Below are 25,937 nucleotides of genomic sequence, written 5' to 3' on the forward strand. Positions count from 1 at the left end.
AAGTTGCCCCATGGAGAAATAAGCACAGTTTCTGCATAGTAGTCAAAAGCCGTACAATACATTTTTATGTATTGGCTTCTCAGCAGCTTTTGGCTAAAACACACAGGCTGCTGATTTATAGTCATGAAACTCCACTGTCTCCAGTGGGGTTACACAAAGCATCAGTCAGCTCAAAGTTCAGCTCAAACAGTGTCCCATAGGAAGTCCACGCATGAGCTGCTTTTATCTGCTCCATTCTTCCACATGCAAAAATAACTCATGTAGAACAAAGGAAACTCTACATTTGAAGCACCAATGAATTCTTCCATCAGAATAGTGAAGTTTCCCTCCCTCAGAAAAAGTCAGCCATTCTGCTTTCAGAACCTGTTGGATTCCTGGTAATTTATCTGGCTCTCACTACAAGGGGCTGTCACACAGGCCCCCTTGTCTCTGCTCTGCTAGCAGCCAGCTCCCACTTATCCCTTCAGAGCATGGCTTTTGCAGAAACTGTGCTTCTGAGGGCTCCCTGGGAACATCTGACCCTGGAAATGCTGCCATTTCTATGCCATAGTTATTGGGCACGCTGTAAGTGTTACAACTTTGACATTGAAATGCTGACATATGACATTTTTTTCACAATGTAAGGGGAGGATTTTGCTAGTGCAAAAAGTCATTAAGTATTGGTTTTTCTAGGACAATAGAGCTTCGAAGAGGGTTCTTGCCCCCCCCCACCAAAAAAAAGAATGGGTGTGACGTGATAAATATCACAGATATACCCTACCATACAGTTCACTGAAGCAGAGGAATTCAAACTCGCAGGAATATTGTTTTTCTTTGTGCTGATCACAGCTACAATGTTTTTTATCATTGATGAAAGTAGCTGAGATGCTGAGATGTTTGAATTTCTGCTACATTATAGACCTGATAGTGAAAGAAGAGGACTGTACCTAAAACTCTGAGTAATAGTTCAAATTAACAATTGTCTAAAGATTCCTACTGAAAGGCTTTCCATCGTTTCCTTTATGGATGAAGGTAAATATAAGTGCTTCTCTAAATTAAAGTTGCTCTGGAACAAAAATTTCAGTTTGCTCAAATTATTGAAACCAAAAGATGTTTAATTCTGTTCTTATTGCTTTATGTTTTGTGTCACCTTTTTTCCTTCTTCACCATTTTTACTGAGGAATATTTAAATTGAATTCTACTTATTTTAGCATAAACAGAAGAAGTACAAATTGTACATGATGGGATGAATTCCATCTTTGTGCATCTCTTAACTGATCACTTGATTCTCCCATTGGTGGCCATGGGAGCCCTACATACCCTTCCAAGGGAAGAACTGGGACCAAATGAAATGGAATTAAAGATGACGCCCAACATCAGTTGTGGATTAATGACCACCTGGAATTATCAAAATCTAGAAAAATAGCTTTTGTGAGGACTAATAAAATTGTCACAAGAGCCAGTATCCTGGATGCCAGCTGACTATCTGCCTGATGCCCAAAGACATTCAATATAATGATTACCAGCCATTCCTGATGAGCATTTCCCACTCCTTCTACATGACTAGCCTTGAACCCACTTTCCTCTCTCCTTTACATGCTTTCCCCTGAGCATGGAACACTCAACCAGCCCCCATCTTCTTCTGCCTACAAGCATTTGTGTAAATATACAGGAAGCCTCAAGATATTCACATATAACCACATTACCTTCCCAGTGTGAGCAAACCTTTGCTTTTCACCTTATCACCCCTTATTGCTACACATGCATATTCCATGGTCGCATAATAGTCTGTAAGCTATGAGGCCACGTCACACCTTTTTATTTGTCCTATGAAGTGCATTAGCATATTTTTGGGTGCTGTATGAATAAAATAAATATATTTATATTATCTTTGTCAGTAATTCAGAAGATGGCTCTTCAGATATAATTTAGCTGACCAGCTGCATGGCTGTTCTATACTGCCTATTCTGAGCCATTTTACTCCTCATCATATCATATCCATAGTGCAACATCTAAGTTTCAGGGTCTATTGGATAAAAAATATCAACATTTTCAACTAGTAAGTCATCATTAAGTAATAAATTGTAACCATTTTGGAAATAAGTTATATTAGGTTGAGTAGTTTTTGGTTTGCTTTACATTATAATTGATTTTAGGGCTAAATTGTAAACTAGTATTGAGTAAAAACAACAGTGTACTCACTATTCCAGACAAAGCTTTTCTGACATTTATTGAGCCTCAGGGAATAGCCTATCTCATGGATAAGTGAAGCTTTCAGTTGGTATAAACAGCTGAATGAATAAGGAACATTTATCTTATGTCTGAGACTGTCTTGAGTGTATCATTAAGATATGCTGCAGTGCCTGAATTAAAAAATCAGTTTTACTTAGTTTTCTGGTATTCTGGTAGATTATTCAACTGCTCTTATAAAAGCATTCTTCAGAACACACTGATCTTTTATGCATATCAGAATGAATGAGAAACAAGTCACTAACTCTTTCAAAAAGGGTTATGTTATTACTTTTTACCCAGTCTCTGATTAAACTATCTCAGGGGAAATAATATGTTACAATCGGTCACTCTGATTAGGCAACATCCTATCTTAAGACACAAACCTAAAGTACCCTCAGATGCCTTGAGTAGTTCTTTTGTATTTATATTAGAAAGTCTCTTCCATTAAGCAAGTAATTTGTGTTGGTCTCTTGAGTGGTCACTTAAGACAAGTTCAAGCTTAAGTCAATCAGCATTTCTCCTTTAAATCTGTGATTCCTTTATTATTAAATTTTAGGATTGGATACCTATAATTTTTAAAACAACTGATCTGACTGATCTCAGGTGTGTTTGTCATGATCAGCTGCAAAACATGACTTCCTTCTTAGAGCATCAGAAATAAAGACTGCCATTGGATTCTATCTAGTCTCCAGCATAGTTAAGCAAGAAGAGCTTCAGGAATTGCTTAGTGTCTGCTAATTGGAAAATGTCGTCCCTTTTTATACTTGCTGTGCTAAGGTAGCTCCGTAGTTTTACTAGATCATTATGAGGCAAGCTCTTTGACTTGCTCATCTTATAATTCAAGGAATTACCCAATCACACATCAACTAGGAGAGAGTGGTGAGACAATAGGGTAAGTGTGAAGACCAGAATGCAAGATAGCTAAAGAGGTGAGCATGTAAATTAGCCATTTTAGATAGCTAGATTGCATAGCCATTAAAGAAGACAAGTATACTTTTTACTGTCATTTCTTTTTAGTAACTTCTCATTACATAATAGAGAACTTGGAGGAAAAGCTTTATGTTATGTCCAAGTTGCATTAATAATCTCTATTCAAATTGCATTAACAATGCAGCCAAATTGAACATCTAAAATGTTGTGTTGTTTGATTGTGTTAACAAAGTACATTTGACCTGTTGTCCAAACAGTGCCATGGTGAATATAATCTATAAGATGACAGAAGTGGATGCGGGCGTCCACCAGTTGCGTGCCCAGCTCTTCAGAAGCATGATAATCAGGTTATCCCAGACAACAATGACAACAATTTGCTGGAAGCATGAAAGGCATTATGTAAAGATTCAGTGAGAGAACCTGTCATCAGTAATGAATGAGGATCATAGTGTTTTGTGTATTGGGTGTACCGATGTAGTGCTGCCATCTCTGTCCAAAGGACTCACCAGGAGAACTGTATGCAACAGGCAAAAATGTGAATAGACACTCTGGTGCAGTTCAAGTAAATGATACTCATTGACGAAATAAGCCTCAAATGCCTGCAACATAAGCAGGGAATCTGTACTTGATGTCAGAAGCAGACCTCCCCACTAAAGTTCATACACAGAGCACTAGCTTTCAGAGAGCAAGAGGATTCATACTTTCAGCAGAAGGTACATTATTATAAAATATGTACGAAGCATTCATCATCCTCCAGTAGCATAGGGTAACAGCCAAACTACTGTCTGTTTTCTTCATTTTTCAGGGATTTTAAAATTGGAAGGAAATAATTTAAAGGGCTGCTGCCCCTTTTATTCATGATTTTGGATCCCAGTTTTTCACTGGTAATGAATGGTATATAATATTTCCTGTGGGACCTTGCCCTGCAAACAAGCTCAGTGTAATTTCCTCCTCTGATACTAGTAATTTTCTCCATTTCAAATACTTTATTTCCTTGGTGCATATAGAGAGTACTGCAGCTACATTTGCTGAGAAGGACGGGATAAACTGCATCTAGAACTTTGCATAGCAAGTAAACATTGCAACCTGCTTGACATGTTTCTACTTGTTTTTCTCCAGTGTTTCCTATCTCTCCTGTTAAGTATTATATGAACATCCAATCCCTCTAATATCTAACATAGCCAGTGTGATGGGGTGAACGAGGCTCAGAAGCCTCTGGGTCCTGCCCCATCCATTCCAAAAAAGGAGCAGTGGAGAGGTCCTCCAGGCTGGCTAGAATGGCTGCAAAGGAAGCATCCAGTCAAGGCCTAGAAGGGACCTATAAAAAGAGCCAGACAGGATTCATAAAGAGAAACATTCCCAGAGAATGGATGGCAGAAAGGCAAGGAGATGTTTAATAAACAAGCTAAGAAACATAAAACTCCTCCCTATGATGTCATCTGGGGCTCTGAGCGTAGAAGGCTTCCCTGCACATTGCTGCTGATAATTAGCATTATCTATTTCAAGTCATTTGATCTCAGTTCTATAGTCCTAGAATTGCATCATTTCTCTGTTGATTTCTAAAGGGACTTTCAGCATTTTTGAAAAGCAGACAACTTATGTCGGCATCTAAATGTAGACTTAGGAACCAAACTTTAGGCAGGTTTCAGAGAGGTAGTCATTCTAGTCAAATATGTGGCAGAGGAATGCAAAATCAAAAGATTAGAGAGTGGCCTACCATACCTTGCCACCATTGATTATGCAACAGATAAGGTATGTCTACACTACAGAGGTGGGTTGTTGTTTTTTTTTGAAAAACGGCCATTTTTCTGAAAAAACTTCAATTACATCCACACTGCAATCGCATTCTTCAGAAAGAAAATTGAAAGAACAGAGGGGTTTTTCCAACATTGGTAATCCTCATTCTACGAGGAAGAAGCCTTTCTCCAAAAGAGCTCTTTCAGAAAAAGGCATGTGTGGACAGAGAAGAGGGAGTTCTTTTGGAAAAAGAGGAAAAAGCACAGGTGCCCTGGTGGCCACTCCGTCCACAGTAATCACAGCTGAAATGCAAGGTAGCATCCATTCAGTGTGGACGCTATCTTTTGAAAAAGCAGATTGCTTTTTCAATGCACTTTTGCAGTGGGGACGCTCTCTTTCGGAAGAAGTTTTTTCAGACAATCTCGTCCAGAAAAACTTCTTCCAAAAGAAGCCTGCAGTCTAGACATAGCCTTACAGGGTTGAACAATCTAGATATCCACTTGTATGTAAGAATGAAGATGTAACACAAAAGTAAAATTGATCATTATCCATGTGTGTCTGTCCAAGGTTGCAGTGTTCCTGGCTTCACAAATGTCTTCACTTTTAATATTCCTCTTCCATAAATATCCTTTCTTCAACATCAGGCATCGATATCATTTTTTTAAATTTAATTTCTTTTTTCCTGATCAAAAATGTGTATTACAGCCAGTACAAGAAAAAAATGGCCATGTTCCTATTAGCATTGAGTGCTCTGGGGTATCCAGTACTGTAAGGCAACTCACTACCACATGCCCCTAGCATTGAAAACCTTTGTCTGTTGCCAGTCATGGGTCAGCTCCACTGGCCACAGGCAACAAAAGCAATCCCCTCTAGGCCTTGCAAGCCTCACTGTTCCTCTACCGGTTAGCAATAGGAACGCTCCAACTGTGAAGACCTTTTTCCATGGATACACACAATGTTCACAGATGTATTACTTCCAAAGAAACAGGACAAGAAATTTCACCTCAGTCCACTGCACTGCTTGGCTTGTAGCACTTGAATTGGTTCATAGTGAAATCAAGTATAAATGAACCTGATATAGAGGTCCAAGTAATAGCAAGCAGAAATATAGGAAACAAATGGTTACCTATAAAATAAAATCATAAAATGCATTTTTGAGCCTAGACTTAAATAACAAGATATTGTTCTGTCTAATGAAATATTGCTCACCACCACTTCACAGTCATACACTCTTTTTATGGGACAAGACAAGACCACTGTCCATTTGAGTCTTCACTGAAGGATTCAGGGTGTCCCTTGGTCTCCTAGCTATATCAGAACAATACACTGTCCTTATTCATAAATAGGACACCCAGCTGCTGATTGTTTCTTCAAGTAGGTCTCAAGCCTTGTCTATTTTAAACCATATTCTGTCGCCATTCCTCCAGGAAAGCACGTAAGTATGTGCTAGAAGTTGTAAACACATGTTTAAAGTTGATGCTAATATGCTTTTGTGAAAAGGACACTGTACTGAATGTTGCCTGTATTTGTTATTTTGTAATTATTATTTTCCTCAATAGTGAATATGGAATTCTACAAACTTAATATTGTTTATAAACATTCTTATTATTGCACCTCTATATAATAGTGGTACCAAAAAGCCAATCTGGTAGGGTTCCCATTGTGCTGAGTGCTGTACAAACATATAGAAGATTCAGGCCTTGCTCCAAAGAGCTTTCAGTCTAAAAGACATGAAAAATAATTCCGTTCTTTTCGGTTTCACAGTGATTGCCCAGTGAAGAGCCAGTATGTAGCTGAAAGTTTTGATAACAACAATAACAATGCAATGGGAGGATATGGCATGAGTAATGTTCACAGAATAAAGTGATCATTTCCAGCGAACTGGGGTGATGGATTTGTTTATTGGCCTCAATGGACTCTGGAGGAAGCATATTTGCTATAATGAATCCTTAAAAAGTAACCCACAAATGGAGCACTGTGCCCCAACAAGGAGAGGTCATAAAGAAGGTCCCCTGGTATTGATTATCCAACATGCTGAGGGACCTGTGCATCTCATTTAGCTTTGGGAATATGAATATCTCTTTAATGGGAAGTACAAGCTGCCCCTCCTGTTGTTCTGTTGTCCTATTTATTGTTATCTGTACCCTTGCTTTCCCACAAAGCTCTGTGGTCCAATTGTCAGGTGACCATATTTCCCTATGCCAAATGTGAGGCACCTGGTAAAATTGCTCGGATTTAAGTGAATTCAACAGCAATCAGTCAGAACTATGTGGTACAAATGCTCAAAATAGCATTAAGTTGACTGATTTCCTATTAAAAGACATACTGCATTATTATCTGTCTATATATTTTAGAAATGTGTATCTGTCTGCCTTTCTGTCCATCCGTCTATCCTTGAGTCCATTTGTTCAAGAACTCTTCCTAGCCTGTCAGCAGTAGGACCACCAAATTTAATATGCAGCTTCCTTTTATTCTAACTTAAAGCAAGGTCAGGGTTTGGTTGTGCTGGAAAACAGAATGCACCTGGACTTCTAGGCTACGTCTAGACTGGCATGATTTTCCGGAAATGCTTTTAACGGAAAAGTTTTCCGTTAAAAGCATTTTCGGAAAAGAGCGTCTAGATTGGCACGGACGCTTTTCTGCAAAAGCACTTTTTGCGGAAAAGCATCCGTGGCCAATCTAGATGCGCTTTTGCACAAAAAAAACCCCGATCGCTATTTTTGCAATCGGGGCTTTTTTGCGCAAAACAAATCTCAGCTGTCTACTCTGGCCCTTTTGCGCAAAAGTTTTGCGCAAAAGGGACTTTTGCCTGAACGGGAGCAGCATAGTATTTCCGCAAAAAGCACTGATTTCAGACAGTAGGAAGTCAGTGCTTTTGCGGAAATTCAAGCGGCCAGTGTAGACAGCTGGCAAGTTTTTCCAGAAAAGCGGCTGATTTTCCAGAAAAACTGAACAGTCAAGACACAGCCCTATTGTTTACCATCCCCAGGGCTGAATAGTGCAGCCCTGGCTTCCCCCCAGGAGATGCCAAGGGAGCTGGAAACCTTAGCCTGGCCCTGCCCCCCACAGAGGACATGCTGAGGGGAAGCAGGAACCACTGACTGGCCCATCCCCCCGTCCTCCCAGGAGACTCCAGGGATATAGAATGGTGGCCCAGCTTTAGCCCTCCCTGTGTGTAGAGGCAGGGGTGGTGAGCAGCCTTGCCCCAGACCCACACCCCCAGGAATAGAGGTTGTAGAAGGTTGTGCTGCCCAGCCCCGCCCGCAACTAAGAAGCCACCAGGGGAGGTGAGCACACTGGCTGGCTGGGGGAGCTGGATAGCCCTCCCCCACCCCATCAGAAGCTGCAGGCTGGGACAGCACAACCCGTGCAGCCCAGGAGGAGCCACTGTCCCTTCTCAGAGGGAGCTGGCGTCCAAGGCTGGACAGCTCCCCCTCTCCAACTCTCCCTGCAAGGTAGGGAGGGTAAGACAGTCTGGCCAGCGGGGGGCAGCCTGACAGCCCTCCATCCAGGAACCACCAGCCTGGGATGCTGGGAATTCAATGGGGGGTAGCACCAAGATTGGGATTTCAGCCTGGTGAATCAGGACTTGAGCATAGAGGGTGCTGAGAATTCAGCGTGGGAGGGTCTACCAGGGATCAAGATTTCAGCAGAGGCCAGGGGTTGGGGTTTCAGCCTTATAGCCTGAAAGGGCTGGTGGACTACACCCTGCAATAGGGTGCACATGGGGAGAGGGTGACATACACCCTTCACTCTCACAAACCCTTGCCCCCTATCACACACAGGCTGCCTTTCCTCCTCTGGCTTTCTGTCTTTCTGCCTCTGAACCTTGCCTCAGAGCACCACCTGCTGGCCTCTGCCTTCCTACATTCACCTGCCATCCACAAAACAGAGGCTGCTGTGGCTGCGTTGACCATGAATGACCAGCAATGGGAGCGGAAAATATGGGACAATTTGTACAATTTTTTTTTAAAAGTCAGGACACCTGCAAGAGGGCTTAAATAAGGGACTATCCCTTTTAAAACAGGACAGGTGGTCACCCTAGCCAGTTGTGACATGCCAAAAGTAATAACAGCATTTATGTTTCCAGCAATGTAATTGTTTAGTTTTATTTATAAAAAATATTGTTCATGGTGGATGTTCCAACTGTTTATCATAATCACAATATTTCTTTGTAGGGCCTGCACTAGACAACGCATGCTGAGTGGATCGTTTGAGGGACAACCCGCAAAGGAAAGGTCAATACTTAGTGTTCAGCATCATATACGGCAAGAGCGCAGGTAAACAAACACAGGAAAAATGTTTTAAAAATAAGCTTAAAATAAACTCAATGGATAGAGTTAAACTTGCACAATGTTAAACTCATCTAAAACAGGAATGATTCATACAAAGAACAAAATCATACATTTTTGATTGTAACAATAATGAAATTGATTGTAGTACATAAATGGGGAAAAGGCCTTTTTATTTCAAATGTCATTTCCTTCACTGACTACAGAACTATCAATTTAAAGATCAGAAGGAAAAGAAATTGGTTTATGTTAGACAGGCTTAAAGACAATTGAAGAACATAAAAGCTTCTCATGTAAGCTAAGAAAAAATGATAAGAATTTGAGATATTGTGAGTCTGGAAAGCAGTGTTTTATAACGGTCATCACATAAAGGTCAAAATTTGATCTTGAGATTTACTATCAAATTGATTATGATTGTTTCAGGTCACTAAGACATGGTTCCAACAGCCAGCGAATCAGCAGGGGAAAATCTCTTGAAACCTTGACTCAAGATGTAAGTCCAAACAAAAATGATGGCTTTAGATTTGAAATGGAGGAAAAATTAATATGCACTACAGTCTCTGTTTGTACAAATACAATGCTTATATAACATGCAGTTTCTAATCCATGGCTTGAGATCTTATAGGGAAATCAGAAAACAAATAGGATAATAACATTAACAATTGTCTTTAGATTAAACAGCATATTCACACGTGTTAGATTTTATTATTTTGAAACACTTGCTTACACAGTGAATTCACTGAAGGTACAGGCTGTACTGATCTACTTCTTTAGGACAACCTATCTTGCATGTCACCAGTGAAAGTTTAAAAAACATCATCAGTTTTGTGAGACTTATTGGGCAAAAACCTTGCAGTTTTCTACAAGCTTTGAGGAGACAAAACAGGCATTAATTTCACTGTGGCATATTTCTTTGATTTTGCCAAGGAGAATTTCAAGACCAAAATGGGACTTCTCAGTCCCTTTAGTTTTATGCTCTCATATTCTTTTCTAGAAGTAGAGAATAAGTAAGAAATACTACTCTTACTTTGTCTAAGGCCAGAAGTAACTGTTAGCACCATGGCGGGAACAAACTAAGAAAGCAGTTGGATGGTAACACATTGCTTCCCCCATTAAAACCAGCTCAGCTCCACTAGCTCTGATAGTTCTAGCCTCTTCAATCCACTCCCTGTGCAGCTTTTTCATAGATGCTTTTCTCCCTTTGTGTTTGAACCAGCAATACACACAATCTGCTCAGTAGACTGAAACAGAGCCTTATGCCGCCACCTATTCCCCTATGTAAGCTCAATCTTGCTTGTAACAACTTCATTTGGGTTACACAAAGGAATTCACAACAAAATTTGTCTCTCTGAAAGTAACCAAGCATGTGCTGTAGCACGTGCATCCAGTATGCTTGGTTTACATGATTTATAGTGCATTTAAAGTGAGGACTTTACAATGTGAATATTTTAGTGTAAAATGCCGTACCTTACTTTCATCTTTAAAGATCTCATTTTAAGTAATTGTTTTGCCTCTAGCATTCTAACACAGTGAGATACAGAAATGCACAGAGAGAAGACAGCGAGATCAAGATGATCCAGGAAAAAAAAGAACAAGCTGAAATGAAAAGGTATTTAGAAACCAAAGGTCTGAAAATGCACTTTTCAATTTGAAATGTTTATATTATATTATATTATATTATATTATATTATATTATATTATATTATATTATATTATATTATATTATATTATATTATATTATATTATATTATATTATATTATGGGGGGCAAAAATCTAATAGCTTCAATAAAATGAAAACAAAATTATAATGGATATTTTGATGGCTCTCTTTTGCCTAATATTAAATATTTTATGTATTATTTTTCAAAGGAAAGTCCAAGAGGAGGAGTTGCGAGAGAATCATCCATATTTTGATAAGCCACTTTTCATAGTTGGTCGAGAACACAGATTCAGGAATTTTTGTCGGGTGGTTGTGCGAGCTCGCTTTAACGCGTGAGTGTATTCCCTTTCAATAGTGAGTTCAGCCAAATATTTTCTTAAGGGCTAGTGTATTTATGTTGAAAGGACGATATGTGCAACTGGCCTATAGCAGGTAGGAGTTAAAGTAGACGTGATATAACCGAATTGCCAAAGATTGGGTCAGGAGTGGTGAAGAGAATGGTATCTGTTTTTTACATTGTAAAATATATTGATTTCAGTAATAACACAGTGTACAATACTCACTTTATATTTATTCTTACTACTGTAACCCTTCTGCCAGGACAAGTTAATTGCAGCAAGGGCCGGGTTCAATATCTAGGGGTCTCCTCCCAACAACATAATACAACACTGGCTCGAGCCCCCACCCAGTAACCTGGGAAATCTTACATACACCCCGGGTGCCTCAAAGAGGCAATTCTTTCCCTCTCGCAAGCACAGAGCCGTGGTATAGCAGCAAATCTTTAATAACACAAGGTAACCGACATCAGCATTGAAGTGGGAAAACACCACAACTCAGATTCATAAACCAGATATGAGCAAAGACCCACCCTCCCAGCCACAAATCACCCAAGGTCCCCAAAAGTCCAACACCCCATGTTGTTCATTCTAGAGTACTCAAAGAACAACATGTGCTGGGTCATCATTCAGGATTGCTATAACATGAAATGTATGGCAGAATTTGGGTAAAACAGAGCAAGAGACATACAATTCTCCCCCAAGTAGCTGAGTGACAAATTTAATTAACACATTATTTTTTAATGAGCATCATCAGATGGAAGAAGCATACGAATGTCTAGCATATCTGGCACATAAATACGATGTGATGCCGGTTACAAACATGCCATGCAAACACCTGTTCTCACTTTCAGGTGGCATTGTAAAAGGTGAGCAGCATTTTCTCCCATAAATGTAAACAAGCTTGTTTGGCTGAGAGGGACATGATAGTGGTTTTCAGGTATCTAAAAGGGTGTTACAAGGAGGAGGGAGAAAAATTGTTCTCCTTGGCCTCTGATGATAGGACAAGAAGCAAAGGGCTTAAACTGCAGCAAAGGAGGTTTAGGTTGGACATTAGGAAAAACTTCCTAACTGTCAGGGTGGTTAAACACTGGAATAAGTTGCCTAGGGCGGTTGTGGAATCTCCATTTCTGGAGATATTTAAGAGCAGTTTAGATGGACATCTATAAGGGATGGTGTAGGTGGTACAGGGCAGGGGACTGGACTTGATGACCTCTCGGGGTCCCTTCCAGTTCTAGTGTTCTATGATTCTATGATTGACTACACAAGAAGTAGGACTGAGTGGATTTGTAGTTGCAACACAGTATACAATACATATGAAAATGTACAAAAACATACAAAATATTTAATACATTTCAGTTAGTATTCTATTGTTTAACAGTGCAATTAAAACTGTGATTAATTGTCATTAAGTTTTTCACTAATTTTGTGAGTTAACTGATTAATCAACAGTCCTAATGTGCATGTGTTTACTACATGAAGCCCTCTTGAAATGAAACCTTCCCTCTCACAACGGAAGAATATCTCTATAAGGAGATATTCATGATGGACCTTACCCTGAGAAGTGCTGAGCAGGTTCATTTGCATTACAGTCCTCTCAAAGCCTCTCAGACGTAGATCATGCAAGCAGAATTACATTGTGAACAGTGGAAAGCACTGAAAAAAAAATGAGACTTTCATTTTGCTTCACTACACATGGATTTTCCCTACGTCCAGTTCATTAGGACTGTGTTCTTCAGTATGTATAGATGCTCCTTTGTTCTCAGTTTCTCAGGATAAGTACCATTGAAAGCAACCAGGGTTTCACCATGTAACTGGGAGCAAAAGTGTGTTCATACCTGGGATTTAGAAGATAGTATTAAGAGGTCATTTTGAGTTTTATAGATTAATATTGTTAGGCTTGGAGACTTTTTATATCAATAGATTTAAGAGTCAAGAAATTAGTTGAGAAATACCTGGGAATATTAATGAGAAAATTATTGAGTCTGGAAAAGAGAACCTTAAATATTATTAAGTAATTAAAGAAGATTGGGCCAAAAAACAAATCCACTTTATACCAGCAGAGGACCTTGCCAATTAATTCTGATTCAAGAGGAAAGGGCTTTTAGGGAAACTCTTTGAAACATTAAGTTGTATGTTAGGTGGGTTGTTTCTCTCAGAAAACCAAAACCAAATAAAGCAAGTTATTAATTGTAATAGCTGGACTCAACCTTAATTAAAATTTAAATTAAAAGTTTTCAAAAGTCATTCTAGAGTTATCTTGCTCAGAGCTGTGCCATAAATTAAACTGCTGCTAACTGTTTTGATTGGAAATTTGACCTAAAATTACCTGAAACAAAAATTGAGTATGTAAAACTTACAACAACTTTTTTATAAAATATAGCATTTGAGCACTAAATCATTATATAATATGTCATGGTTGTCAGGCATTAAGCTAGACAGTTAATTGCTTTGAGGTGATGCATGCACACTACCATTATAATAATAGCCACAAAAAATGCAATTTAAATTGCTGAATTTTAAATATCTCATTTCCTTTTTATAGTTCTAAAACAGATCCTGTTACCGGAGCTGTGAAAAATACCAAGTACCATCAGCTCTAGTAAGCATTGCAAAAATAATTTCATTTGTTTGATTACATTTTGCATTGTACTTTTTGTATTGTACTTTTTGGCTTAACATTTCTTTTTCTTTTGGGGAGGATTATTTCTTTTGTTACATATCTTTCATTACTTTTCTAGTTTTACTATGCATTTCTGACATGGTGAAAATTTTCAAATGTCTCCCTCTAGAGTTAATTGATTTTTTACAGAAAACACCTTAGCTAAACTGTATGTTTAAAAGATATTTGATGATACTGGACACGTTTCTCTTTAATGATTGTCCTTGTATATTTTTGACAGTGATTTGCTGGGATTGGTTACTTACCTGGACTGGGTTATGATCATTGTTACCATATGCTCCTGCATTTCTATGATGTTTGAATCCCCCTTTAGAAGAGTTATGCATGCTCCAACACTCCAGGTATCATTACTGAATCAACTAACAATAATGAAGCACAACCGTCCTATTTTTCTCCACTGCTTATTACTAAATTATGTTTGATCTCCGGTTTGATTTCCAGATTGCTGAATATGTTTTTGTAATATTCATGAGCATTGAGCTTAATCTGAAGATTATGGCAGATGGCTTGTTTTTTACACCAACAGCTGTCATAAGAGACTTTGGAGGAGTCATGGATATATTTATATATCTTGTAAGTTTTGAAATTTAAATACTTTTTGTAACATTTTTTATTTTCATTTTTCTGAATATGAAGTTATTAAACATTCGGGGACTTTTTTACAAAATGAAAGCAGACAGAACCATGAGGGTCATTTGAGCAAACTCTGTCACCATAGTTTCATATGCAAACTTGACAACTGTAGCTACGAATGTGTATTTAAGTACCTGAATATTGACTTGCATCCCAAATTGTAGTAAATGCATGAGCTAATATAAGTTTCCCCTTTCATGATCATTTTTCTCTGTGTATCTATTTACTTATCTTATTGCATCCAACTTCAGTTCCTCCCAAGTTTAGATCCCTAACTGGATCCTACTTCATCCTTTTTGTGTAGGGAAATCTATGTGTGTAGCTGACTCTTCATTCATTCCTTGCTTTCCCATCTCAACCACCACTTTCCTTCTATAGAGAAGCTATTACCAGATGTTGCAGTTAGGGATGAATCAGAGTTGACTGCCTATAGTGGATGGTCAAAAATTTTCCGGTAGAAAAGGCAGTTGTGTTGAATTTGAAGCATTTTGCAGAAACCTATTAACTATAACTAAATTTGCAATGGGGAAAAGTTGAAATGAATTACATTTTTTTCCTTTTGTTTTTCAAAATGTTTCATTTCAACAGTATAGTTTTGATACTTTTAGCTATGACTTTTATATTAAATTAAAATACCTTTAATATATCTTTACATATATTTAATTTTTATATATTATAATGTTTTGAATGTATCAAAATGAAACATTTTTATCTTATTGAAGCAAAGCATTTTGATAGACCCAGACCAGTATGTTTGTTCTACAGGAAGTTTCAAATTTTACATTTTTGGTATAGAAGAAATCAGATTGCAAAATATCAGAAATTCTCATGCAATGGAAATATTATTTTCTGAACATCTCTAAATTTTACCTTTTCTTTTATTTGTAAAGCACTGTGACCGCTGATGGCAGCAGATGAGCAATATATAGTAATAATCAAACCCAAAAAACAAGCAAACAATGAAATCAGCGACTAATTTATTGCGATATAAAATATTTTTTCACTCTGAAGCGAGCTGCTAATTTGATAGGTTTGACTAACTCTTGGAGAGATTCGAATAATAAAATCATAGACTATTGGAACTGGAAGGAACCTTAAGAAGTCACCAACTCCAATCCCCTGCACTCATAGCAGGACCAACCACCATCTAGACAGGTGTTTGTCTAACCTGCTCTTAAAAATTTCCATTGATGGAGATTGCACAGCAACCCTAAGCAATTTATTCTAGTGCTTAACCACCCTGACAATTAGGAATCCCATTGTTTCTTGTCCTATCATCTGAGCTTAAAGAGAATCATTTTTCTCCTTCCTTAAAAGCTGTCATTATGTCCCTTCCCAGTCTTCTCTTTTCCAAACTAAACAAGCCCATTTCTTTCAGTATTTCCACATGGTTCATGTTTTCTAGATCTTTAATAATTTTTGTTGCTCTTCTCTGGCCCTAATCTGATTTGTCTACTTCTTTCCTGAAATGTGGCACCCAGAACTGGACACAGTACTCCGGTTGAGGCCTAAACATCACAAAGTAGAGTGGAAATATTACTTCCCATGTCTTGCTTACATCACTCCTGTTAATACATCCCAAAATGATGTTTGTTTGTTTTTCAACAGTGTCACACTGTTGACTCATATTTAGATTATAGTCCACTATGACCCTTAGATCTCTTAGGGTACGTCTAGACTACATGGCTCCGTCGACGGAGCCATGTAGATTTGTTGTTTTGGCAAAGGCAAATGAAGCCGTGATTTAAATGATCGCGGCTTCATTTACATTTACATGGCTGCCGCGCTGAGCCAACAAACAGCTGATCAGCTGTTTGTCGGCTCGCGCGCTAGTCTGGACATTCCCCCTGTTGACATCAAAGCCCTTTGTCGGCAGCCCCGGTAAACCTCATCCCACGAGGAATAATGGGGCTGCCGACAAAGGGCTTTGATGTCGGCAGGGGAGCATCCAGACTAGCGCGCTGAGCGGACAAACAGCTGATCAGCTGTTTGTCGGCTCAGCGCAGCAGCCATGTAAATTTATATTGAAGCCGCGATCATTTAAATCGCGGCTTCATTTGACTTTGCCTATGTGTCTAATCTACATGCCTCTGACGACAGAGGCATGTAGTCTAGACACAGCCTTACTGCAGTAATCTTTCCTAAACAGTAATTTCCCATTTTTTGTATGTGAAACTTATTGTTCCTTCCTAAGTGGAGTACTTTGCATTCCACTTTCAAATTTTCAACCAGTTCCTCCCTATTTGTTAAAATCAAATCCCGAACAGCTTCCCCCTAGTAGCTTTCTCAGCCTTCTGAAATAAACATGCTAGAATTACCTGTAATATTGCTTCCTACTAGTAAACCCCAAAAGAGACACTTATGAGTTTGGATGGGATGTTCTATTTTATCATACTTGGTTAAATAATGTATTGTAATCTGGATTGCTCATTGTTTCCCCCATCCTCACCCCAACCCCTCCCAGGTAAGTTTGATATTCCTTTGCTGGATGCCTCAGAATGTTCCTGCTAAATCCGGAGCTCAGCTCTTAATGATACTTCGATGCCTTCGACCCCTTCGCATTTTCAAGCTGGTGCCGCAAATGAGGAAAGTTGTACGAGAGCTGTTTAGTGGCTTCAAGGAAATCTTCTTGGTATGCCAGTTATTTTGTTCTTATGATCAAATAAGATGGAGAAGAGTCATGATGTAAAATACAATTCTTTAATTCCAGTTTGGATTTTACTATTTTTGTAGCAGTTGCAGTTTGTTTATACTTCATAGCGAAAACATGTTGCGCAAGTACCATTGGAGTTTAAAAAGAAACAAGTAAAAAAGAAATTACCAATATAAAGTGCATTCATTTTTATCCATATTAATAAGGATTCAGTAATAGTTCTTTCAGAAGTGACTTTGTTTATTTGGTATATCTTAGGTCAGATGTAGACCGTAGGATTATCGAGAGGTAATATAACCCTAGGTCACAATTTCTGCTGGGGGAAAAGAATGAGAGATTGGCTGCTATGAGGCTGATCTACCGAAACCTAAGTAAAGTCAAATTTGCAAAGACAAGAGTACCTGTCTCTGCCAGGTCTTGTTCTGGAGAGAATCTGCCCCGATTGTCACACTGGAAATGGTGGTAGGTAGAATTGCCTAGAAAACAAGAATTATGTCTCATATTTCTCTCTTTTTTTTAAGTTTTGGCATTTGGTTTTGTTCCTTGTTGAAATAAAAGCAAGATCTTTTGAAATGTTTTTGGATAAATGAGTGGCTGGATTCCACCCCCACCCCCTCTCATACACACACATATCTTAGTCAGAATAGCCAATGATCAAGTGGTTATAACACCTACCTGTGACATGGGCGAGCAAGCTTCAGAACTCTGTTTGAGACCCCAGTAACCATTATTACTGTTTCAGGAAGAAGAGCTTCCCAAGTGATATGTGTTTGTTACAGAATTTTTTTCAGGACCAGGTCTCAAGTCTTTGCGAGAGTGATAAGATTTTAGACAGAGTAAACATGAGGGTTATAAATGAACTCTTGCAATTTTATCGAATATATCTATTATAGACTGTGTTATGTATTCATGGCTAGTACGTGATTATACAGATTGAACCTCCTTGATCCAGCACCCTTGGGACCTGACTGATCCTGGACCAGGGAATTTGCTGGACATGGGGAGGTCAATGCTCTGGGTTCTCCACTTTTCCTCCTGGCCACCATGCTGCCTCCTGGGGCTCTGCTCTCTTCATGGGGGCGGAGTACTCCGCTTTCCTCCCTTCCCTCATGGCTCTGTGGCTACCCAGGTCTCCGCTTTTGCCCCATGGCTCTGCTGCCTCTGGGGAGGAGGGACTCCATGCTCTGCCCATTGATTCCACTGCCGCCAGGGGCAAGCCCCAGGGGCCGCGCACCCAGAATTCCACACTCCTACACAGAAGCCCCCTGCCACGTGAGGCTCTCCCCAGCAGCCCCACACCTGGAGTTTCCCACTCCACCCAGCAGCCCTGCTGCCACCAAGGGGTCTCCCCCCAGCAGCCCTGCTGCAGCCTGGGACACCACATTCCGCCTGCCCTAGTTTGGCAATACTCCTGGCCCCACGTGGTCACCCCGATGATGCTGGACCAGGGGTGTTGTCAGACTAGGAAAGTCCAAATTCTGAAGTGTCAACCTGTAATACACAAACTAGTCTCTTAATAAAGAAGCAAGGCTCATTAGTTTAAGGTCAGTATTCAACTTTATTTCTGTTACAGCATGTTAAGATGTTTACATTATAATTCATTTATGTCTGACTCCTTCATGTAGCTGCTCTGCTGTTACAGAGACAATACAAATAATAATAAGAGTGACAGTGGTTGCTGGGTCAGGGCCTACAATAAAGGCCAAGAACTTAAGCTTCATAGGACAATCAATAAATAAACAAAAAACAGTGCATGTCTGATTGAAAAAGCCAAAATTAGTATTGAATGCAATGATATTTCAAGTTGCTGAAATGGTATCACCAAAAAGACATGGTAACAAAAGTTTTAAACCTTAAAAAAACTACCTTTATCAGTTTAAATGGTGATATTTTTATAAAATATGCATTCAAAATCATAATACATAATTCATAAGTCATCATTCATAACACAAAGGAGTTTAGGGAGAGCTCCTTTTTTTAAAGTTTGGAGCCAGACCTTCTAGTGCAGCTGAAGTTGGAATTGCAGTGGCCAAAAACTCAGTGAAGCAGAGATGGTGCCTGTCATAAGGCTAATTCTTGGACTGCACCGGAGGATCTAGCCCTTCACTTCTAGTCTGTATGAGAAAAGTTTGACTGTATGTATATCACTTTCACAGGTGTCTATTCTTTTGCTGACATTAATGCTTGTTTTTGCAAGCTTTGGAGTTCAGCTTTTTGCTGGGAAACTGGCCAAGTGCAATGATCCGCACATCATCGCAAGGGTAAGAACTGCTTTTCTGTTTCAGAATACTATATATTCCACCCTCTGCACCTGTGGGCAATGCAGAAAACAAATGGAAAAAACAAGCATTCAGTATGAAAAGGAGAGACTGGGTGGCATTTCATGTATCAAATGGTTGTTTTAAATTGAAGCTGAAAATAGAAAATAAGCTATCACCACCTGTTGATACCCTATTGTACATCTGGAAAGGTGCATGCAGTAGATAAAGATTTGCTTACAGTCCTAAAAAGCATAAGCCAAAATTTTCAGACCTAGGTACCACAGTTAGGCTCCATAGAGTGGGATTTTCAAAAGAACCTAAGTGATTTAGAAGCATAAAATGACCTTGACAGATTGGAGAACTGGTCTGGAATAAAATGGCATTTAATCAAGACAAGTGTAAGTACCACACTTAAGAAGGAAACATCTATATACAACTACAAGATGGGTGGTAGTGCTGCTGAAAAATGTCTGAGAATTAGAGTGGATCACAGACTGAATCTGAGCCAGTAGTATGATGGAGTTGCCAAGAGGTAATATTCTGAGGCATGTTAACGGAAGTGTTGTATGCTATACACAAGAACTAATTATTCTCTTGCATTGGCACTGGTGAGGTCTCAGCTGGAGTACTGTGTCCCATTCTGGGCTCCACATCTTAGAAAAAATTGTATGAATTGGAGAAAATCCAGAGGAGGGCAACAAAAATGATAAGAAATATTTAGAAAACCTGACTTATGAGACAAGTTTTAAAAAAAACTGGGCATGTTTCATCCCTTTGAAAAGATGGCTGAGGGAGGACCTGATAATAACCTTCAAATATGTTAAGGACTATTATAAAGAGCACAGTGATCACTTGCTCTCCATGTCCACTCTCCAAGAAGTTATGGGTTTAATCTTCAGCAAGGGAAATTTAGGTAGTAAGAAAAAATTCTAACTAGAAGGATAGTTAATCTCTGAAATAGGCTTCCAATGATGGACATTATCATTGGAGGTTTATAACAGGTTAGACAAATATTTGTCAGCAAAGGTCCAGATCCACTTGGTCCTTCCTCAGCATGAGGGGAGGACTAGATGTCCTCTCCAGGTTTCTCCCAACTAGATGTTTAAGATGATTCTAAACATCCTGCTGACTTTCCATACGATTTGTGCTCCTAACAGAAGGTCCCCACATAAAATGATGCTGTGGTGCAGCTACACCAGTGCAACTTTGCCACTGTAGCACGTCTATGCCAATGCTACCTACCCAACTGATGGGAGAAGCCCTCCTATGTAATTAATCTACCTCCCTGGAATGTTGTCCATCATTACTCTTACTGTTCCTCGTCTGATTAGTGATAGAAAGTATAGGTATGCATAGCGGACTACATGTAATTCCAGGAGGTTGATGTGAAATGTAGACATGAGGGGATGACTACATGTAAGTATCCAAAATGGTAGAGCTTAGAAAAAGGGAACACCCAAGCAGACCTCCATGGACAGGCTGGGTCCACATGCCTGGTGAGTCCTTCACCTTTACTTGTATCCAGAGCTGTTTATTCAGGCTGTGCCTGTGGGGTGTGTATGCTGTTCATAGCCAGCCCTAGAGGCAGTGCATATTTAATCTGGAGTTAATATAAGGTCACGTTATGATCACACCTGAAGTTCTTATCCCAAGTTCTTATCAATCTCTTTCCATCTAAACCACTCTATCCACCTTCCTTCCTTCTTCTGTAAACCACATGGCAAACAGCATGGATGCCATACAAGCACTAGCCATTTACCTTGACAGAATTAAATCATTCAGAGAGTCACCACGCATATACTCTCTGTTGCTGAAAGACCAAAGAGGTTGATCATTTCCAAACAGCATCTGTCAAAACGGATCTTGGAATCCATCCATCTTTGCTACCAGTGACACAAACTCCGGCCCACACCTGGAATTCATATGCATTCCTCTCACTCGCTGTCCACCTTGATAGCTTTTCTAAATAACATGCTAACTACTGGCATTTGTAAGGCAGCCACCTTGGGTGTCGAAAACCACATTTAAACAACATTGTGCAATCATCCATGGCATGGCATCACATGCCATACTAGGACACACTGTACTGTCCTCCTTAGTAGACATCACCCAACCATCCACCTAAGGGCTCTATTCTATACTCAACTACTGTAGAGCACCAGAGGGACACTTCTTGAAGAAGAGAAGGTTACCCACCCTATGCAGTAGCTGAGATTCTTTGAGATGTATGTCCCTATGGATGCTCTACTACCTCTGCTTCAGAGCTCAAATGCAAGCTCTGTGGAAGAGAAGGAAGAGATGGTGGTTGGACCACACGGCACTACATAGCCACCACTCCCAGCGTGAGACAGGGAGGAGTAGATGGAAGATCTCTGATCCCAAACATGAGGACACTACTGCACCTACAGTGGAGAACCCATAAGGACACACATCTCAAAGCACCTCTGTTACTGCCCAGGGTGAGTAAATCTCCCTTCCATGTCTTTTTCCTATTTTCTTTTACAATATACACTGCTTTCTTTGGGAGATTATAATTGTAAGAATTGAAAGAAGGGTCACTGAAGAAGGACATTTTAGGAAGTGGCTTGAATGAAGAGAAGGTTGTTATGCAGTGCCAAAAGAATGAGAGTGCCAAGCATTTGGAGAAGTCATGAGAAAAATACCAAGTTCATGATATTTGAGCCCTCAAGGGCCAGACTAATGGTGATGAAAAGTACTAGCCAGTATTACAGAGCCTATGAGAAGCAGATTAGTAGCAGCTTTCCACTTGCAGTGGAGAGGAACCAAGAATCACATAAACACCATGACATTCTTGAAAAAGAAGCCAAAAGCTGAACAAAATTGTAGATTTACTAGCCCTTTCAATCTTAGGCTATGTCTATACTGGCAAGTTATTGTGCAAGAACATCTTGCGCAAGGGTTCTTTTGCAAGAACTCTTGCGCAGGAACACGTCCACACTGCCATGTGCGAGATGTGCTTTTGCGCAAGAGCATCCTTGGCAGTGTGGATGCTCTCTTGCGCAAGAAAACTCTCATGGCCATTTTAGCCATAGGGGTTTCTTGCGCAAAAAAATCCTGCCGAGCGTTCACACTGCCCTCTTGCGCAAGAGCTCCTGTGCAAGAGAGCTTACACCTGTTAGAAAAGTGCATAGCTCTTGCACAAGAAGTCCTCTCTTACCACGCCATACTGTAAATTTCCTTGCGCGAGAGCAGACGGGCAGTGTGGATACTCTGCGGATTCTTGCGCAAGAATGGCCATTCTTGCGCAAGAAGCCGCGAGTGTAGATATAGCCTTAGAGGGGACTTTGCAATGCAAAGTGACAACTCAACATTTTAACTGCTTATGATGTATCTTCCCTGCAGATGAAAATGTTCAGTTTCCAATGCTATTAATCCAGTACCTAAAAATAACCCTTTTGTTCCATTTATGCTGTTTTATACTGCCTTATTTATTGTGCTGTTTATGGTATACTGTATCCACACCTCTCTGCAGGCTTATATTTCACCTAATATACTTTATTTTACTATAGGAAGATTGTCATGGCATCTTCCGCATAAATGTAAGTGTTTCAAAAAATCTGAATTTAAAGCTAAGACCTGGAGAGAAAAAACCTGGATTTTGGGTGCCACGTGTGTGGTGAGTACTTATAATTTGGCCAATCTTTTTTGGATAGTTCATTTGTTAATCTGCTCCTGGATCCAAACATTGCAGAACTGTAATGCTGAAACTAGTAAATAAAACTGGTGTCAAACCAATCTGGTTTCCTGACCAACCTGAGGGAAGTGCAGAAAAGGCAAACAGACTGCCTATTACTGTACATACATACAGGTATTTCCTATTTTACACACAAGGAAATATTGTGGTTATGGCTGTCAAGCAATTAAGAAAATTAATCGTGATTTGAAAAATTAATCACAGTTAATTGCACAATTAATAATACTGTTAAACAATAATAGAATACCATTTATTTAAATATTTTGGATGTTTTCTACATTTTAAAATATACTGATTTTAGTTACAACACAGAATACACACACTATATTATTATTTTTATTACAAATATTTGATATAAAAATAAAATTAATAGGATTTTTTTCAATTCACCCAAGTACTATAGGGCAGTTATTTTCTCATTAAAGTTGAACTTACAAATGTAGAATTGTGTTACAAAAAATCTGCATTCAAAAATAAAACAATGTAAAATTTTAAAGCCCACAAGTCCACGCAGTCCTACTTCTTGTTCAGCCAGTCACTCAAGAACAGGTGTTCACATGGCACTCTTGTAGCTGACAAGATATTTACATGCCAGATGTACTAAAAATTCATGTGACCCTGTATGCTTTGATTAACATTCCAGAAGACATGCATCCTTGCTGATGTGGTAATGGTCCAAACCAAAGCAGACTGACACATGTTCATTTTCATCATCTTGAGTCAGAAGCCACCAGCAGAAAGTTTGGGCTCTGCAGTTTCTGCATCAGAATGTTGTTCTTTTAAGACTATGAGAAGATTTACCTGCTATTGCCTGGGTCCTTAACTCAAAGAAGTTTTGGTTTTTCTTCATTTAAATAATTGTTCTGGGGAAGGGCGGTGGATGAGGAGTTCAGTATGCAGACTGCCCTGGAAAGAGAGGACAACCCGATCTCTTCTCTCACTGCAACGGCTTGGGGCCAGGTGAGAAGCTCTTCTCCGTGGCAGCTGCAGCAGGTATAGCTGGGGGAAAGGTACATATCCCTCAGATGGAAGACAGACAGACACATTCAAACAGACAACATTTCTGAAATATATAGTAGATAGCTGTCCCCTTCTCTACTTCTGCCCCCTGCTGGGCTAATGTGGTTTTAGTAGTCCGGTCCCCATCTATGGCCTCTTGCTATTTCCCTGTGGTCATTCTGCAGTACATGTTGGACCTCTCTGGTCTGGCACCCTCTGGACCTGAGTTTGCCAGACCAGAGGAGGTCAGTGCTCCCCTGTTGGCTTACCCGTTGCAAGCTCTTCTCTGTGGGGCTCTCAAGGCTCGTGCTCTCCACCCTACCACTGCTCCACTAGAGCTGGCCTGGCTGAGGCTTCCTGTCTTGCTGCCCACCCACTGTGCCAGGAGGTCCCAGGGGTTCCCCAGAGAGGGTTGTCCATCCATTGCCAGCCCTGCTACCTCCGGGGGTTCCTTGGGGTTCCACAGCCCCAGACAGCCCAGGTCCGGGTCCTCTGCTGCTGCGGGTTTTCCAGAGGTTCTTTAGATGGTTCCATTAGGTCTGCCCCACTGCCACTGGGGATTCCCCTGCTGAGGCTGGGAATACCCAGCTGCCTCCTGGCCCCAATGCTGCCACGGGTTTCCCAATCAGGACTGCACAGCCATCCCAGCCCTGCTGCAGGGAGGTCTCTGGGGTTCTCCGGCCACCACCAGCCCCGCTGCTAGGGGCTCTCTGCCCGCGTGACCCCACTGACACCAAGGGTTCCTGGAACGGGGCAGAGGCTCCCTGATGCCACCTAGCCCCGCTGATGCTGAGGGTCCCCTGCCAGCCAGGATTCCACAGACCCTAAGTTCTCCAGGCTGGCTCCCGCTCCTGGAGCTATTTGGTCCATCATTACCTGTGGCCTTGCTGGTCCACAGATGTTGCCAGACCAGAGAGTCCTGGATTTGGGAGATTCAGCCTGTATAACTCCCTCCTACCAGACCTCTCCTTTTCCATTTTATGAGAAAGAAATAAAATTTCACGTACATTATCATATAATATCATTATTCTGGCATAATCAAACTCTGGCCTTGCTTTAAGTTATGATAAGAGGAAGCTACGTACCAAATTTGGTGGTCCTAGCTCTTACTGTTTAGAAGGAGTTCTTTAACTAATAGTCTCATGGATGGACTGACAAACAGATAAGATAGGCACACATTTCTAAAATATATAGTTAGACTGATTGAAATCATGCACCACACCTCGTCTTTCTCAGAGTTTGGATGGCTCTTCAGATTCTTAAACCATGGATTAAGTGCTGTAGTTTTCTTTAGAAATCTCACATTGGTACTTTTTTGTATTTTTTCAAATTTGCAGTAAAATGTTCTTAAAATGAACAACACGTGCTAGGTCATCATCCAATACTGCTATAATATGAAATGTATGGCAGAATGTGGGTAAAACAGAGCAAGAAACATACAATTCACTCTTAAGGAGCAGAGACAAAAATTGAATTAACGCATTATATTTTAAAGAGCATCATCAGCATGGAAGCATGTCCTCTGGAATGGTGATCAAAGCCTGAAGGGCCATACGAATGTGTAGTGCAGTGGGCACTTAAATACCTTGCACTACCGGCTACAAATATGCCACACAAACACCTGTTCTTACTTTCAAGTGACATTGTAAGAAATCAGCAGCATTATCTCCCATAAATTTAAAAAAGCTTGTTTGCCTGAGCATTTGGCTACACAAGAAGTAGGACTGAGTTGACTTGTAGGTGCTAAACTTTTAAATTTTTTGTTTGTTTGTTTGTTTGTTTGTTTGTTTGTATTGAGTACAGTTATGTAACAACAAAAAATCTACA

General features: G+C 40.0%; 1 protein-coding gene across 1 annotated transcript in view; it reads left to right on the forward strand.

Annotated features, from left to right (window-relative positions):
- The window catches only part of NALCN (sodium leak channel, non-selective), a 362,634-nt gene that overhangs the window by 299,480 nt on the left and 37,217 nt on the right, over positions 1-25,937 (forward strand). Inside the window, exons 19-28 of the mRNA XM_075918747.1 lie at positions 9,057-9,158; positions 9,594-9,663; positions 10,688-10,779; positions 11,041-11,163; positions 13,712-13,768; positions 14,070-14,190; positions 14,291-14,422; positions 16,947-17,114; positions 19,292-19,396; positions 22,927-23,033. Of these exons, the coding sequence (XP_075774862.1) occupies positions 9,057-9,158; positions 9,594-9,663; positions 10,688-10,779; positions 11,041-11,163; positions 13,712-13,768; positions 14,070-14,190; positions 14,291-14,422; positions 16,947-17,114; positions 19,292-19,396; positions 22,927-23,033 (1,077 nt within the window). The remainder of the gene's footprint in view (positions 1-9,056; positions 9,159-9,593; positions 9,664-10,687; positions 10,780-11,040; positions 11,164-13,711; positions 13,769-14,069; positions 14,191-14,290; positions 14,423-16,946; positions 17,115-19,291; positions 19,397-22,926; positions 23,034-25,937) is intronic.

The sequence above is a fragment of the Pelodiscus sinensis genome, chromosome 1 (genome assembly GCF_049634645.1).
Source record: "Pelodiscus sinensis isolate JC-2024 chromosome 1, ASM4963464v1, whole genome shotgun sequence".
In the NCBI taxonomy this organism is placed as follows: domain Eukaryota; kingdom Metazoa; phylum Chordata; order Testudines; family Trionychidae; genus Pelodiscus; species Pelodiscus sinensis.